General features: G+C 42.9%; 1 protein-coding gene across 1 annotated transcript in view; it reads left to right on the top strand.

The window, feature by feature from the left end:
- Positions 1 to 6,511: 6,511 nt before the first annotated feature.
- Positions 6,512 to 15,767, top strand: part of DDAH1 (dimethylarginine dimethylaminohydrolase 1) — a 153,846-nt gene continuing 144,590 nt past the window's right edge. Inside the window, exon 1 of the mRNA XM_060090031.1 lies at positions 6,512 to 7,066. Within this exon, the coding sequence (XP_059946014.1) occupies positions 6,512 to 7,066 (555 nt within the window). The remainder of the gene's footprint in view (positions 7,067 to 15,767) is intronic.

The following is a 15,767-nucleotide window of genomic DNA, read 5'->3' as shown; positions in this document are numbered from 1 at the left end:
CCAAGAGCACTTACTGAGTGCTTCTTACACTGTGCCCTGTTACTGAGGTAGGCACCGTATGTGTTATCTCATTTAAAGGACGTGGGTATGTTGAGTGGTAGAAATGGGCATTTTACACAAAGGTAGATGGCAACTTTGGTATTCATCATAGTGTCTGGCACAAAAACGCAATAGCTACTAATATTAGTGGTTGTCATTCATTGAGTACTTCCTGGTGCCAGGTGCAACCCTTCGTACACACTGTCACATTTCAGCTTCAATGCAACCCACTTTGCACATAAACTCAAGTGACTCACACAAGTGAAGTCCCTGGTGAAAAACCAATCACATACTCAGCTAAGAATTTTGAGGAGAATTTAATAATCATGGGCTGGCCAAAAAGTTCTTTTGGCTTTAAGTAAAAATAAAAGACATTTTTCATTTTCATGAAGAACTTTATCAAACAATGTATTCACTAACCGAGCTAAGTTTTTGGCCAAGCCAATATTTCCTTTAAAAGGAGAATGTTTTTAGAGGGGTGGGCAGAGTAAAGAGAACCAATAAGGGAGGTTGAGGCACCCAGAGACTAGCAAAAACAGGAAGTCATTACCACCCTTAGATGGAGATCATTTAAGGGACATCATTAAGCAGTTCAAGCTCAGCTGCAGTAAATTGGCCACTTCTTTCCAGAGCATAGAAGTTAGCAATTCTCACTTTGCTGCTTTTATCGATATTTTTACGTCAAACATTACGTCACGGTTATGTTGGATCCCTTAATCCCTTCTGCAACTACTCTGACCAGTGTTCACAGTGCCAGCAAATACTTTGAGAAGCTGGTGAGGGTGGATGGCCCCAAGCACAGCCTCATTATGCATTGAATATTGCCAAATGCTCTTTCTGAAAATGCTGAATTGCCTTTTCTTTGCATCCTTTTTTTCTCTTTTTTAAAAAATAAATTTATTTATTTTTGGCTGTGTTGGGTCTCCGTTGCGGTGCACGGGCTTCTCATTGTGTTGGCTTCTTTTGTTGCGGAGCACAGGTTCTAGGTTTGCAGGCTTCCGTAGTTGTGGCTCGTGGTCTCTAGAGCGCAGGCTCAGTAGTTGTGGCTCACGGGCTTAGCTGCTCCACGTCATGTGGGCTTTTCCCGGACCAGGGCTCCAACCCGTGTCCCCTGCATTGGCAGGCAGATTCTTAACCACTGTGCCACCAGGGAAGCCCCCGTTTTTTCTTAATATCCATAATGTCGTGTGCTTAAAAGAGGACTTTAAAGTGTGCTGTTTACTACTTCCATGTAAGAAGTTACATAGAGTTATCAGAACCCAGCCAGGAGCTAGAATTGCCAAAAAGAGGGATCACCAGACAGAAGTTATGGTTATAGAAGGGTTGTTGCTAGAACCATGAAAAAGCAGGAAGGGAGTAAGAGGAATAAATATGTTAACCTCCCTTTCCTCTTGCCCTCCCATCTCCTGTAAGTGCCGCCCATTGGCCAAAGCCAACAATAACGGGATCCCAGGTGATACAGTCGATGAAGGTCAGTCCTCTTGGGCACAGAGTAAGACAGAAAATAGTGAAGCATGGGTCTTGGGCACACCAAGATTACACAACTAGAATGCGGGAGGGCCAGGAGTCAAAGTCAGGTTTATTATGCCTTATTCACTGCTTTTATGTATTTCTCTTCCATACATGTTGCAGGTGCTTGGTAAATATTTCTTTAAAGAATGAATTCCCAGGTGACAGCTGAAGAAACCAAGGTTAGGAGGGTATACATCTTGACTTTAGGAACCAGAACCCTGGAACCATCTCCTAGTTTGTAAAATGCTGCCTGCCCATTCGACCAAACATAACTCACTGCTTGTATGTCAAAGGAAATCTGCAGCAGTCGGTTTCCTCCACAGTAAATCGTTTTGTGTCAAACTTAATGATTCTTATCTGGCAGCACTCAGGACTTAGTGTCAGAATGCAGACTTATGGGGAAAAAAAAGAAGAATGCAGACTTATGGTATTTAACTTGATCTAGTATTTCTAGTACTTGGGATGAAGGAGGACACTTGAGCCCTCATTCTCTTTAAGTACTCCAACCCTTACCCTCAAACACCGAACCCCAGTGAAAGCAAATCTTGTATTTGCTAAAAATGGAGTAAGAAAGGAGTAAGGCAGGAATGTCTCTTTTAATCCTGAAATAATTGCTATCTAAAATTGACTTCAAATGCAGGTCCAGAAATATTAACAGTGGAAAAGAAAAATTGCCTCTGTATCAGTCAGTGTCTAGCTAGGAGAATATAAACAGCTCTAGGTATTTCAAACAGAGGGAATTTAAACAGGGAATTAGTTACAAAGATCTTGAAATGTGTGGAAGACAAAAAGGAGCAATTTGACCATATGTCCCACAGTGTAATTCACAGTTACATCCCCAGTACCTGGTATGTAGCAAAGGTTCAAAAATGTGTATTGAATCTATAATTACACTTGTGAGTGAGATTTGGTCTATCAACCTAAGAAGGCCATGGGTTCTGCTGGAAAGCATTAAGATACCTATGTGACTCTGATGATTCAATGGATGTATGTGGTTTGGCCTTAGGTAGGAAATCATGTTCAAAGCCTTCTGAACCTGTCAATGCTACTGTATAGCACAGAGAATTCTATGTTCTGTGATAACCTGTATGAGAAAAGAATCTGAAAAAGAATGAATATAGGTATAACTGAATCACTTTGCTGTATACCTGAAACTAACACAACATTGTAAATCAACTATAATCCAATAAAATTAAACAAAAACAAAAAAGCAAACAAAAAGAACCCAAAAGCTAAAACAAAAAACCCTCAAAACCTGTCAATGAATAATATTTAATGAGCAACTACTAGGTACTAGATACTATCCTAGGCACTTTTCTAAGCACTTTGTATTATTAACTTTAACCTTCCTAATAACCCTATGATAATGGATTCACTGTTTCCAATTTCATAAATTAGGATGAAAGGAGGCAAAGAGCTTTTAAGATCATACAACAAGAAAATAGCAGAGCCAAGCTTCCACCCATAAAGTTTGGCTTCAGAAGCTACACTCAGACTCCACATCATATGTCTGTCCACTGCTCAAGTGATGAAAGCTTAGTCTATTTTTCTACCTTTATTTTTCATTTCCCCCATTGTACTCTGGGGCATAAACCAGCTAGGTGTTTCCCCGACCTGTTTCTTCTCCTTTCTGGGCTCATAGAAGTCTATTTCCCAGCTCTTCCCTTTGGTTACTAAAGCTGTGTGACTGAGTCCCAGCCAGAGGAAAGTGAGCAGAGGTGATATGTACCACTTCCTGGCCTGGCCCATTAAGCCTCTCACACGTGGTGCTGAATGCTCTGTAACTTTCTTTCAGCTTGAGGAAGGTGAGCATGGTGAACTTGGATGCCATATTTGAAAGTGTTGGAGCCACAGAATGGAAGAAGGCCAGACCCCTGCATGTCACTTGGAGAAGAGTCAGGAACCAATCAAGTCATTCTGTGTTAGCCTTTAAGTGAACAAGAGATGAACTTCTATCAACTTTATTCCACTATATGTGTTGGGGTCATTTTGTTATAGCATCTAGAATTATCTTAACCAATACATACAGGATTTGAACTGATCTATCTATTGTTGCTTGAACACGCACTTGGCTTTTGCACATACTTTTCCTTAGAATTCTCATTCTATCCTTCCAATTATTCACATCCTAAAAATTATTCAAGGCCTAAACCAAGTTCAGTCACCTTCAAGCAGCTCTCTTCCACTCCCACTAGCCACCGTGATTTCTTTTTCCCGTAACTTCCTATAGCACTTTGTTGATTGTATCTCTCTTGTGCCCTTCGCATAGCTCTCACTTTGGATGTCTTGTTTTCCCAGTAAGCTCTTCAAGGTCAAGGATCATGTTTTAATGCTTCTCGTATGTCTCTGAAGTACATAACATGGTGTGTTGCCTTGAGAATTCTCAATAAATATCTGCAGGGAAAATGAATTTATATATGTATTAGACTTAATAAAGCCATTTTCCATTTGGGCTTTATTCCATTTCCATTTTCCCCAAAGTAGTCCTTTATCACTCAAGCAGGAAGGCATGTAAGAAGTGATTTACTGGAGTTCATGTCTTTATTATTCTTTGGACAACTGCTTAGAAGAGACAGAAGGCGTGCTTATCAAATTTCAGATGACACAAAACTAGAGGTAATAAATAGTGCACAAGATGCCAGAATCAAAATGAGGCAAGTTGGAATGAAGATAACATTTAATAGGGATAACGGCAAAATTAGATTTAAAAAAAAAAGTGGCCCAATTTCAGTATGGAAAGACAGAGCTAACACCAATTTACAGGAAAAATCTTTCAGGTTTTAATTGGCTGCTGGGCTGACATGAGCCCAGAGTGGATACACGGGACTTTGTTTACAATTAGGCTCAGGGCACTTGGTGGCAAAGTATTCAGGCTCTAACAAGGCATGGGCATGAATTAACATTGCTAGGTGGAGACCAGCTGGAGGTGGATGAAACCTCAGTGTTAGGTAATGGGGGAAAAAAGGTCCATATTTTAGCCTGGGAAAGCTCAGCACATAGGGCAACTTTCACCTGTAGCATTGGTGGGAATCCCCTGCTGAGAACACCATCAGGTGATTTCTGGACACTAATTTGGTGCCAATTTAGTATCAGCATGGGTTCCCTGAGAGTTTTGCCTCAGAAGTAGAACCCAGTAGGTCTCAAAGGTTTGTTATTTTACTTTTGGTTCCAATCCCCAGTGTCAGGGTCAGAGCTGTCCCTCACTTAAGACCTCTCACTTTCAAAGCTGAGAAATGCCATGTCATCTGGGTAAATTCAAGTCACCCTTGAGAGAGGGGAGAGAAGGCAGATCACATCTCCTCTGTTGCTCAGTTGGGACAACTGTTCCAGGATCCTTAGCTAGATCTCTCCTAGAAACCTACATTTCCTAAAAACTGGTATCAGAGTTCTGACAAAAAGGCTGTGGCCTTGACCTTGGCACTGGACCACCAAAAAAGCCAATACAATCTTAGGCAGTGTTAATAGAAGCCTAGCACCTGGAATAAGGGTCCTGCTGTAGACTGTGTGGGTCAGACCACAGGAAGACTTGTTTCTATTCCAGATACCATGATTTAAAAGGGATACAGGCAAAACCACTGTGTATCAAAAGGAAGATGACCAGAATGTTGAAGGGATTTAGAAACCAATCACTAGTTACTTTTTGGTGGTTCAGGATCAAGGCTTGGAGTGGGTCAGGATGGCGGGTGGGATGCGGTGTCAGGTAGCATAGATAGCAGAACTGTCTTCAGATATGTGAATGCTGTCTTGTGCAAGAATACTAGCATGTTAGGTAATGCCAGAAGGCAGAACTGGGACCAGTGGGATTTAAGCCCACAATGAAGAATTTTTAACTGTGATAACTCTTCAAAAGTGGAATACACTTTGCAAGTAAGTGAGGTTTAGAATGTTCAAGTAAAGATCTGGTCACTTTCATAGATGTTTTAGCTGGAATTCCAGAACATTGAGTGGGAATTTAGGTGAGAGGGTTTCTAAGGTCCTGTTCGAATCTAATGTTCTATGATCTCATCAATCTTAAAATTAGAAATATGCTACAGAACGTGAGGAAAAAAGATTATTACCTGAGATTATTTTGGAGTTACTACCTGAAGTGGATCTTCCCCTCAAAAAGAGCAGAACCCATGGATTATGTAATCTGCAATGCGTGAGAGGGGAAAAATAGAAGCTTAGACCATTAAGAAGGGAAAGGAACTCCCTGAGGGGCATGAAAAAAGAAACGTTCAACAAATATCTCGGGAATTCCACGGAGTCTGTACAGGCCTGATGGAAAGGCAAGGGAGGAGTTTGGAAACCCTCTTTCCCAGTGACAAAAGAGTTGTGACGCTCCACGTCTGAAACTGCTCAAGGTGAGCGCACATCTATCGTGGAGGAAAGCACACTTGGTCTTTGCCTCCCTACCTCTGAGGGCCCTGTAGGCAAACAGAATCACATTCTTAGTAAGAACGGATTGTCTTTGAAATACTGTGAGTTTCCAGATGTCTATGCCTCTCTATGTATGTGTCTCTTGGGCTCCTCCTCTTTCTTTCAGACAGGAAGAAATATTCTTTTAATAATCTAGAGTCTCACGTGGGGTGAGGGGTCATCTGCAGAGAAAGTCAAGGTAAGGTGGACTTGGGTGCGAAGACAGATTCTCACGCTAGGAACTGGGGGTGGAGGTGAGGCGTGGTACCACGTGCTGGGCAACCTGGGAGCAGGACAGTAGGGAGAGAGGTCAAAGTATCTGTCCACAAAGGAATCCCATTTTTTGCTTCCCGACCACCAAGAAGACCCCACAGTCGCTCTGTCCAGAACATAGCCCGCTCTCCAAGTGCGCCTTGGGTCGACGTGAGGCGTGCACCTGCGGCGGAACACAGGTAACGTCAAGTCCGGGTACAGCGCCTTTTGGCCGAGGTCCCCTCACCGGCGCGCACCCCTTGCGTTGCCGGCTTCCTCGGCCGCCGCCTCCGGCCCCACTCCTCGTGCGATGCTCGCCACTACAACTCCCGCCTCGGCTGCCGCAAACGCGAGAGCGCCAAGTGGGCGCGCGGGCTGCGCGCGGGCAGGCGCCCGGAGGTCTGGGCATGCTCAGTCGCGCGGGCAGGGCTCCGGGCGCGAGCCGGGCTCCCGCTGCACCACATTCATCTGCTGCCAAGGGGAGCCGCCGGGCGCTCGCAGGCTCGGCGCGCGCTGCCCGCGGAAGACCCGGCTGCCGCGCCCCCCGCCGCCTCCCCGAGTCATGGCCTCGCTCGGCCATCCCGCCGCCTTCGGCCGGGCCACCCACGTCGTGGTGCGGGGGCTGCCCGAGTCCCTCGGCCAACAGGCGCTGAGGCGCACCAAGGGCGACGAGGTGGATTTCGCCCGCGCCGAGCGGCAGCACCAGCTGTACGTGGGCGTGCTGGGCAGTAAGCTGGGGCTGCAGGTGGTGCAGCTGCCGGCCGACGAGAGCCTCCCGGACTGCGTGTTCGTGGAGGACGTGGCCGTGGTGTGCGAGGAGACGGCCCTCATCACCCGCCCCGGGGCGCCGAGCCGGAGGAAGGAGGTAACTGGCCGCCCGGAGACGCGAGGGGCGCGGCCGGGGACGCGCACCGGGCCCTCCCGCGCCGCCCGAGCCGGACGTGCGGGGGGAATCGCGGAAGTGGCCCCCGGGCTAGTTCCGAACTTCCCATTTGGGGGAGACGGTGTGTGTGCGAGAGGGAGAAGTTAGAAGTTCATTGTTCACGCCTCCCGGCTGCCGGCGCAGCTTGGATGCCTTCTAGAGGAGCCGACTGAGTGTGGTGGTGCGGACTCGGGCAGGTGGGTGGGGTGGGGAATCCGTCTCACAGGCATTTTTATTTGTAAAGATTAAAAAGCAGCGAAGACAGTGCAACTCTGCTCGTTTCCCAGGGAGCGGGGGCAGGGAGGGGTGCCGTTCCAAGCGGGCGGGCGGAGCCTGGGCGAGGGCTCCGGGGGGCCGGTTGATGACCCTAAACCCCCAAGTCCTGCCAGGAGCTGGGAGCAGGGAGGGCCAGATGGATTAATGGTCGATGCCCGCAGACCTGGGCCGTCCCGAGTTACTTTTCGGTCGTGGAGAGTGAGTCCCGCAAAGGGGACTGGCAAGTGAATGAATGTAAGAAGACTGGCCTGTTGCTGAGCCGTGGTGTCTGGGTTTGAAAAGCGGAACTCGGAGTAGGGTGTTGTGTGTGTGTATGTGTCTGTGTGTTTAATTGGAAATGGTGGTTTCACAAATTCAATAGTTTTTATTCTCTATATTTTTAAACTCATAGCAATTAGAGCTTTTTGTGTTCTCAGAGGATGGTGACTACTTTAAAATATTGCAGTTTGTGAAAATGTCTGTGATTGCTTTAAACACAAGGTAGGTTAGTGGGGAGAGACAAATAAGAGTGAGATTCGATTTTAAAATGCCGTCTGGCCCGGGAGTCTTCTCATTGCCTGCTAAGAGCCCAGGGTCAAGACTCTTGGTTGCTATTGGCATCAAGTGGCATTGCAAGAAGCTGGTGGTTTCTTTCATATCTGGAGGGTTAAGGATTTTCCCTTCCTATTTTTCCTTTATTCGATTCGCATTGGAAATGCCTCATAGAGCTTGTAGTTAAAATATGCTTCTTATCCACATGCTTCACTACTTGGTTGATAGAACTTTGCTTGCTTGGTCTGAGAGAATAAGTATATTTGATTTATTTCCCACTAAGATAATCAGCTTTTTTTTTTTTTTTTCACCCTGCCTTAGCAGAAAACCAAAAGAGTAACAGGTCTCATTCTCTTAGCTCTTTTATCTCCTTCGCCACCTCTCCATCTTTGAATCTGTGAGATGACCCATTCTATTTTAAACTGATAAGCATGTAACCCCATTTGAATACTTTCTAATGTGTCCTAGGCCATATGACAAAGCTGTGGTTTGTGCTTAAAAGAGTAACGTAGATTTTTAAAACCCTTTCAAAATGATACTCATTTCATGAGGCTGGTCCAATTTCATGTTAAGAGACTGCCATATATTTAATCATCCATTTCATTTTATTCCTATAATAAAACCTTTCAAATTTTGGCCTTCCTGATACTAAAGTGGGCATTGATCTGTCTCCCCGTCAGATTTTGAGGCATGCATTTTAAATGGGTTTCACTCTTCAGGCTGGTGGCCCACTGCCAGAGGCCACATAGTATAATGGATAAGAACATCAGACTGGATCTAATTCTGTGACCTTAGGGAGTATCTCTTGCCTCAGTTTTCTCACCTGTAAAGTGGACGTAATCATACCTATTTCATAGAATTTGGTAATAAATTTATTAATCCATCAGAAATATAGAGGACAGGACATTTCATAAGTGTTGGTCGTTATTATTCACTTACCAATGGGTCGTGGAAGATTTACTCCTTGAGCAGTAAGAAGTCTCCTGTACACTGATGCAGTTACAGTGACATTTCCCTTTCTGAGGGTGAAGGGGAGTCTTCTTCATGCCTTAGGTTCCAGCCTAATCTGCTCATTAGCACTGCCTCCCGGCTCAAGTTTTCTGCAGGTGTGTGGTCCCTCCCCAAAACACCTTTGCCATTGCACCTGATCTGTGTTCCCAGAGTAATGGGCCTTCCAGCCAGAGAGGGGAATGCGGGCAGTCATGTTGGGTGGGGTGCTTCAGAGATTTCTTTGAAATCTCTCACAGTTTGCTGCCTACATTGAAGTTAATAAATTCTTGTTAACTGAATGAACAAATGAATTAATGAAATACTAATTAGCTAATACCAGCAAGCTGATAATAATCACTTCAAGGACTTCTTGGCTCGTTTTATATATATATATATGTATATATATATACACACATATATATATGTGTGTATATATATACATATATATATATATATATGTGACACCTAACTCCCTAACTGAAACTCCACAACAGCTGAGGCATTATATTAAAATTATTAACACTGATCTCCTGTCTTCTCCCTCTGCATTCCATTTTCCACACTGTAGCCAAGTTGGTCCTTCTAAAACTCAGATCTGATCCTGTTCCTCCTCTGATTAAAATTCTAGAGGGGCCTCCACTGAGCTTGATAAACCCATTCAGCTGGGTTCTGCTTGCCTTTCCAGCTTCAGTTGCATCTCTGACCCCACCTGAGGTGCCTCCCAATTCTTGTCTCAAGCCAGGTTCTTTTTTCAAGCTCACCATGCTGTTGCTTTTATGGGTGTACATTCCTCCTTTGCCCAGGACATTCTTCCTCTTTCCTCTCCTGCATTTTACCTGGCTGTTTCTACTCATGCTTCAGTTCTCAGCTTACTCTTACCATTAATATTATTAGCTAATCTTTATTGGGTGCTTACCATTTGCCAGACATTGTGCCGGATTTATGACATGCATTTCATTGAATGCTCACATCAACTCTTTGAGCTCATTGCTATCATTATTCCTGTTTAAAAGTTGATGAAACTGAGTCTTAGAGAGATTAAATAAATTGCCCAAGGTTATAGAGTGGAACTAGTGAAACCAGGATTTGAACTCAGATTTGCAGGACTCTAAAGCTCTAGTCCCAACTGTTGTGATATTAGATCTCACCTTCTCAAGCATTAGATTGGTTGTCCTTTTATGAGCATCTCTGTACTCCCTGTTGTGGTATTTACCATACCATATGGTAATTGCCTGTTTATCTTTCTGTACCTCCCATTATTATGAAAACTTTGAGGGCAAGGATCATGTCTGCGTTGTTCAACATCTTATCCCCTGGGCCTTGAACACGATAATCATGTAGCAAATATATTTTGTTGAACAAATTTGTTCATGATTTTAGGTCAACCTTCGTTCTCCCTCATTATGACATATTTGGTGTTTGTTTGGCAAGCATTTCCAATGAGTAGAGTCCCACAAGTTTCATTACAACTATAGGTGATTTATAACTGTTTTTCTCTCCCTCTCCCTTTCCGTGCCTCTGTCTCTTGTTGTTGTTTTGTTTTTATTAAAATCCTGAGAAGTTTCTTCTTAATCAAAGCATCATGTTATATTTAATGACTTTTCTTCCTTGGAAGAAAGGACTGAGGACCAAACTCAAGAAAGTAACGCTTCTGTGAAAGCTCAGTGTTTGCCATAATGGGGTCTCCAAAGATTAATAAAACACAGACCCTGTCTGCAGCAAGCTTAAGTTTTAGTGAAGAAAACTGCATATAGAGAAAGTCAGCAAATAATATTACTTGTCTAAGAACTTTGTGTCTTCAGGAATATGAATGTCTTAATATGCTTAATATTTTGAAGACAAATTAGCCTTAAGAAACCAATCATATTTTAAATGACTCCAGCTTACATTTTAGAGGGGAAAAAAAATTAACTTCTAAATGTCAAAGTCCAGTAAGCAAATCTCTAAAAGCTATGACAGTGTGTGAGGATTGGGTTTTTTAAAAAATAAAAATTTTGTTTCAATTGTACATGTCCGCAGTACCAAATTCAAAAGGTATAAGAGGATACACTGTGAAAGTAAGTCTTGGACTTCCCTGGTGGTGCAGTGGTTAAGAATCCGCCTGCCAATGCAGGGGACATGGGTTCAAGCCCTGGTCCGGGAAGATCCCACATGCTGCGGAGCAACTAAGCCTGTGTGCCACAACTAGTGACCCTGCGCTCTAGAGCCTGCGAGCCACAACCACTGAAGCCCAAGCACCTAGAGCCCGTGCTCCGCAACAAGAGAAGCCACCACAAGGAGAAGTCTGCACACGCAGTGAAGAGTAGCCCCCGCTCTCTGCAACTAGAGAAAGCCTGCATGCAGCAACAAAGACCCAACTCAGCCCTAAATAAATAAATTTATTTCAAAAAAGAAAGAAAGTAAGTCTTGCCCCCCTTACTTCACCCTTGTACCAGTTCCCTTCCTCAGAGGCAACTACTAATGCCATTTTCTTGAGTTTTGGTTTTTTTTCCAGAAAATTTTTAGTACTTAATAAATGATTAACTGACAGAGTTTACTCAAGGAAAATTGTGAAATATATCCTGTGCCCTTTCCCCCTCTTTCAGGGCCATTTTATCCTTTCCCAGGTACCAGGTATTAGTATATGGGGTATTCCGTCTAAGAGAAAACCACACAAACTCATTCCCACAAAGTGATAATGGCTTTAATTACCCTTGCCTGGAGCATTTGCACTGTTAGGGACCTCTTTAGGACGAAGGTAATATGCTTAGCACAAAGTAATAAATCTCCAAAGTAAAAATAAACATTGAGGGGGGGAAAGGAGGGCATAAACAGAAAAGGTAAGCAATACATATTTGCATAGTAATTCCCCTTCTATTGGGGCACTCAACTATTTGGACTTACATATTCGGGTCCTGGTTTATTCTTTGGTTAGAAAAAAAGCATAATTATCCCAGAGGCAAGGTGAGCATTAAGACCATGTCTAATGACCAGCCAACTTATGTGTGTGTGTGAATCCCAAAAGATGGTGTTATTATTAGCTCTATTTAAAAGATAAGGAGACTGAGTCTCTGGTAACCAAGGTTAAGTAACTTGTCCAAAGTCACACACAGCTAATAAGTAGCAGAACTGAGCTTCTCATGAAAGTATGAAGGTCTTTTTTGCTTGAAGTGCTTGTTGCCAGTTGTGCTTAATCATAATAGATCATTAAAGCAATATAAAACTGCCACCTGAATATCATTTTACACACTAATGATATACAATATAACTTGGATATTAACTAAGTGAATCATTTTACTTCCCTCCTCTCCTAAATGAGAGTAGATTGTTTTCATTTTAGTTAAAAAAATAATTCAGGCATTTACATGAAACCCACAAATTGCCTAGGCACACTTTATGCATAATTGTGCCTTATTTACCAGCCTACTGGATGATTGCTTTTTTAAATGCACACGTTTCCTCAAACTTCTGTTTAACTTCAGGTGAGTAAACTACCCTAAACCATAATTAGAAATTACCCTGATTCTCACCAAGCTGGAACGTGAAGGCGCTGGAGACTCTTCACATGGTGGCAGATTAAATGGTTCGTGATAAATTGTCACCTCCAACTGCTTAGAACAACTGCTCTCCTTCAGAGTGTTTCTTTTCCGACTCTTCTACATGGCCTTGGCAATAAATGTTTGGAAATTGACGTGTGTCTTGGGAACTGGGATGCATCCCATAATGTAATCTACTCCCATGCAGTTGATCTTGAAAGCCTTGAAAAGAAAGAACATAATGATGAGTAGGGAGTGACTTCTATTAGATACTATTAGCTGAAAATGAACTTTCTGCAGAGATTCCTAGAATCATTATAAGACTAAGAAGGCAGGGATGGATCCCTTATAATTCACATATGCTGGGAAATTGCTTTTGCATGTTTTTGAATTCTTATTGAGCTCAGATTTCTTCAAAATTAGGTATCCAGTCCATTAATATAAACCACAACACAGAAAAATCTACTTAAGACTTTTGAAAAGATTTACCTTCTACTGTCTTTGCCTCGTAAGTAAATTATCCATGAACCTCAATATAAATTTGAAAATGCATGTTTAAAAAATGAGTGATGGTTATTATTTATTTTATGGCATTTGCTGTTAAAATCTGTAACCGGGCCTCCCTGGTGGCGCAGTGGTTAAGAGTCCGCCTGCCGATGCAGGGGATACGGGTTCGTGCCCCGGTCTGGGAGGATCCCATATGCCGCGGAGCGGCTGGGCCCGTGAGCCATGGCCGCTGGGCCTGCGCATCCGGAGCCTGTGCTCCGCAACGGGAGAGGCCACAACAGTGAGAGGCCCGCATACCGCAAAAAGAAAAAAAAAAAAAAATCTGTAACCACTTCAGAAAGCCTAGTTTTCTGACTGGAGATCTGGACATGTGGTAGAGTTCATTCCCCTAATCAAGAGGTGTTATAATAAAGGATAAAATAGCTGAAATCTTAATGAGAAAAGGTTTCATTTATATCTTATACAGAACACAGTGCATTGTTCACCCCAGGTAGTAGAAAAATATTTATTTACTGTAATGCAATCCCTGATGTTGCATCAAAATGCTCCCCTGACCTTTGAAGTTGGCTTTCACTGCTGTCCTTAGACTGATATTAGGTATTAAATCTGTCAGAGTCCTCAGGTACATTTCATAAACAGGCACTTTTCATCCAAATGGACAAGCAAGAGTAATCTCAAACAACAAATCCCATTTAAAAATGTGTGCGTGTAATGCCATCCCAGTTTACTTTGTCATTGTCAAATAATGTAATAATATACATTGTTTTCCTGAAACTGAGTGCTGAGGGTTAGTAGCACGTAGAAAGGAATAAATCACCAGACTTCAGACTGCTGTTTCTAAATGTCTAGATCATCTAAGCAAGTATGACCAGAGAAATGAGCACAGCAGACTACGAAGATAGAAGTACAAATTAGTATAGGGTTGGTTTAATTTTGCCCAACAAATCAAACCTCAATTAGTTTAACATAGCAAATTAAAGGGAATACAACTTTTAGTCTGCTTTTGTAGCTAGATGGGCTTATGGGATAAGCTGTCATTCTAACGAAGATGAATATATCAGTATTTTGCTTGATTTGAATATGTGTGAGTAAGTAAATCTTTGACTTCATTAAAAATATGTTTGCTTTGATTCCTTTGTTCTTTTGTTTAAGAAATATTGAAGTTTTCTAATTTGCTTCTAGCAGTAATGATGAGTGCCATGATTGCGTTAACAATGACTGTGTTTTTGAAGGCAAAGGCACAATAGTTGCATCAGTCATGTACTATGTTTGTGCCTTCAGCAACTGTCTAGACCCAATGTTTGGTGGTGGGGAGATGTAGGTGAATTAGATACCACCGTTGCCCATAAGGACCTCACAGTCCAGCTAGGAAGGCAGACCAGTGGCAGTCACTTGCAGAACAAGAGGACAGGGTTTTATGCCAGAGCTCTGTCTGGTGCTATGGAACCTCCAGGGGGTGGGTCTGACCCATACCAGGACTTCTCAGAAGAAGTGATAATTGAGTTAGAAGTAACCAGGGGAAGGCAGAGAGGGGCAGCCTTCAGAGATAGAGGGCACTGTGAGATAGGATGAGGGTGATGGTACAGTGAAAATTAGTTTCACCCATGTTGGGAAGGATGCAGGATTGAGAAAAGCCCGCCTGTGCCCCCCTGATCTCTGAGGTTTCAATTCCTAGTTCCAAGTTCACCAGGAGAACCACATCCTTAACCACGTTTCCTGGTTGGGGCCCAGAGGGAACTGGCTGCCTGGCACACTGCATTTCTAACTGTACTCCCATCTTTTCTCCTACCACATGCTCCATCAAAGTCTGGCATTCCTTCCAGGATTCCTGAATAGCACAGTTTGGGAATGATATATTCTGCCCTGGAGTGGACTTCAGTCCACTCCAAATCTGAGATTCATTTCTTGAGGTTGCTAGAATGTCAGTTGTCTGGATAGTAATTTTTCCCCTTTGGCCCAAAATGTGCACATTAGGGTGTGTCAAGCAAACCTGACATCTGCCATGTATACGTATATAATATTATCCATGTCAGTGGCAGGTAAGAGAAAACTCTTTCCTGTTTGCTGTTGAAATGTGTTTTTATTCACAAATCTTTCCATCTTGGCAGTAGACACCATTGAGTCTCACATTAATATAAATCAAGTGCAGCTGAAACTGAGCATGCATTTATAATCATAGGCTGAATTTTGTACAAGCTACAGAAGGCAGCATGGTTGGGATACAGCACTATTCTAGATATTAGGAGACACTGGTTTTTATTTTTGCAGTGATAATAAGATCTAATATTCTTTCCAGCTTGGAAATGCTGTACTTTCCTTTTGGAACTCAGGGTGTGTTAGGGTGGAAAGTGGAGGGTGGGAAAGTGATAGGGAGATGGGGACATTATAATAATTTACATTTGTGAGATGGGATTGGAGTTTGATGAATAAAAAAATACTGGATTTTATTCAACCCAAGGCATTATACTTGTTCTACTTAATTAACCAGTCATTTAAACTCACACTTTGCTAATGATAACCCATTATGAGATGAAGTTGAATTTGCTAACTCTATTTCAAAACCCCATTATGAGATGAAGTTGAATTTGCTAACTCTATTTCAAAACCTCTGCTTACTCCGCCATTTATATAGCACATTTGATAAGAAATTTTCCCATAGAAAATGTTAAACGCCATTGAAAGAGCATAAGATTCCTAGACCCACATGATTTCTCCCATCACACATCACCGTCATCAGTGTCTACTAGCGGATGTTTCTGTGATGAGTGTGAATCAATGGCCCAAAGAAATGGAGAGAAGTGGATACAAGATATGTGCTGTGAGTT

Source organism: Mesoplodon densirostris, chromosome 2 (genome assembly GCF_025265405.1).
Source record: "Mesoplodon densirostris isolate mMesDen1 chromosome 2, mMesDen1 primary haplotype, whole genome shotgun sequence".
Classification (NCBI taxonomy): Eukaryota; Metazoa; Chordata; class Mammalia; order Artiodactyla; family Ziphiidae; genus Mesoplodon; species Mesoplodon densirostris.
The sequence above is the reverse complement of the archived record's forward strand: the minus strand, read 5'-3'. Positions and strand labels throughout refer to the sequence as shown.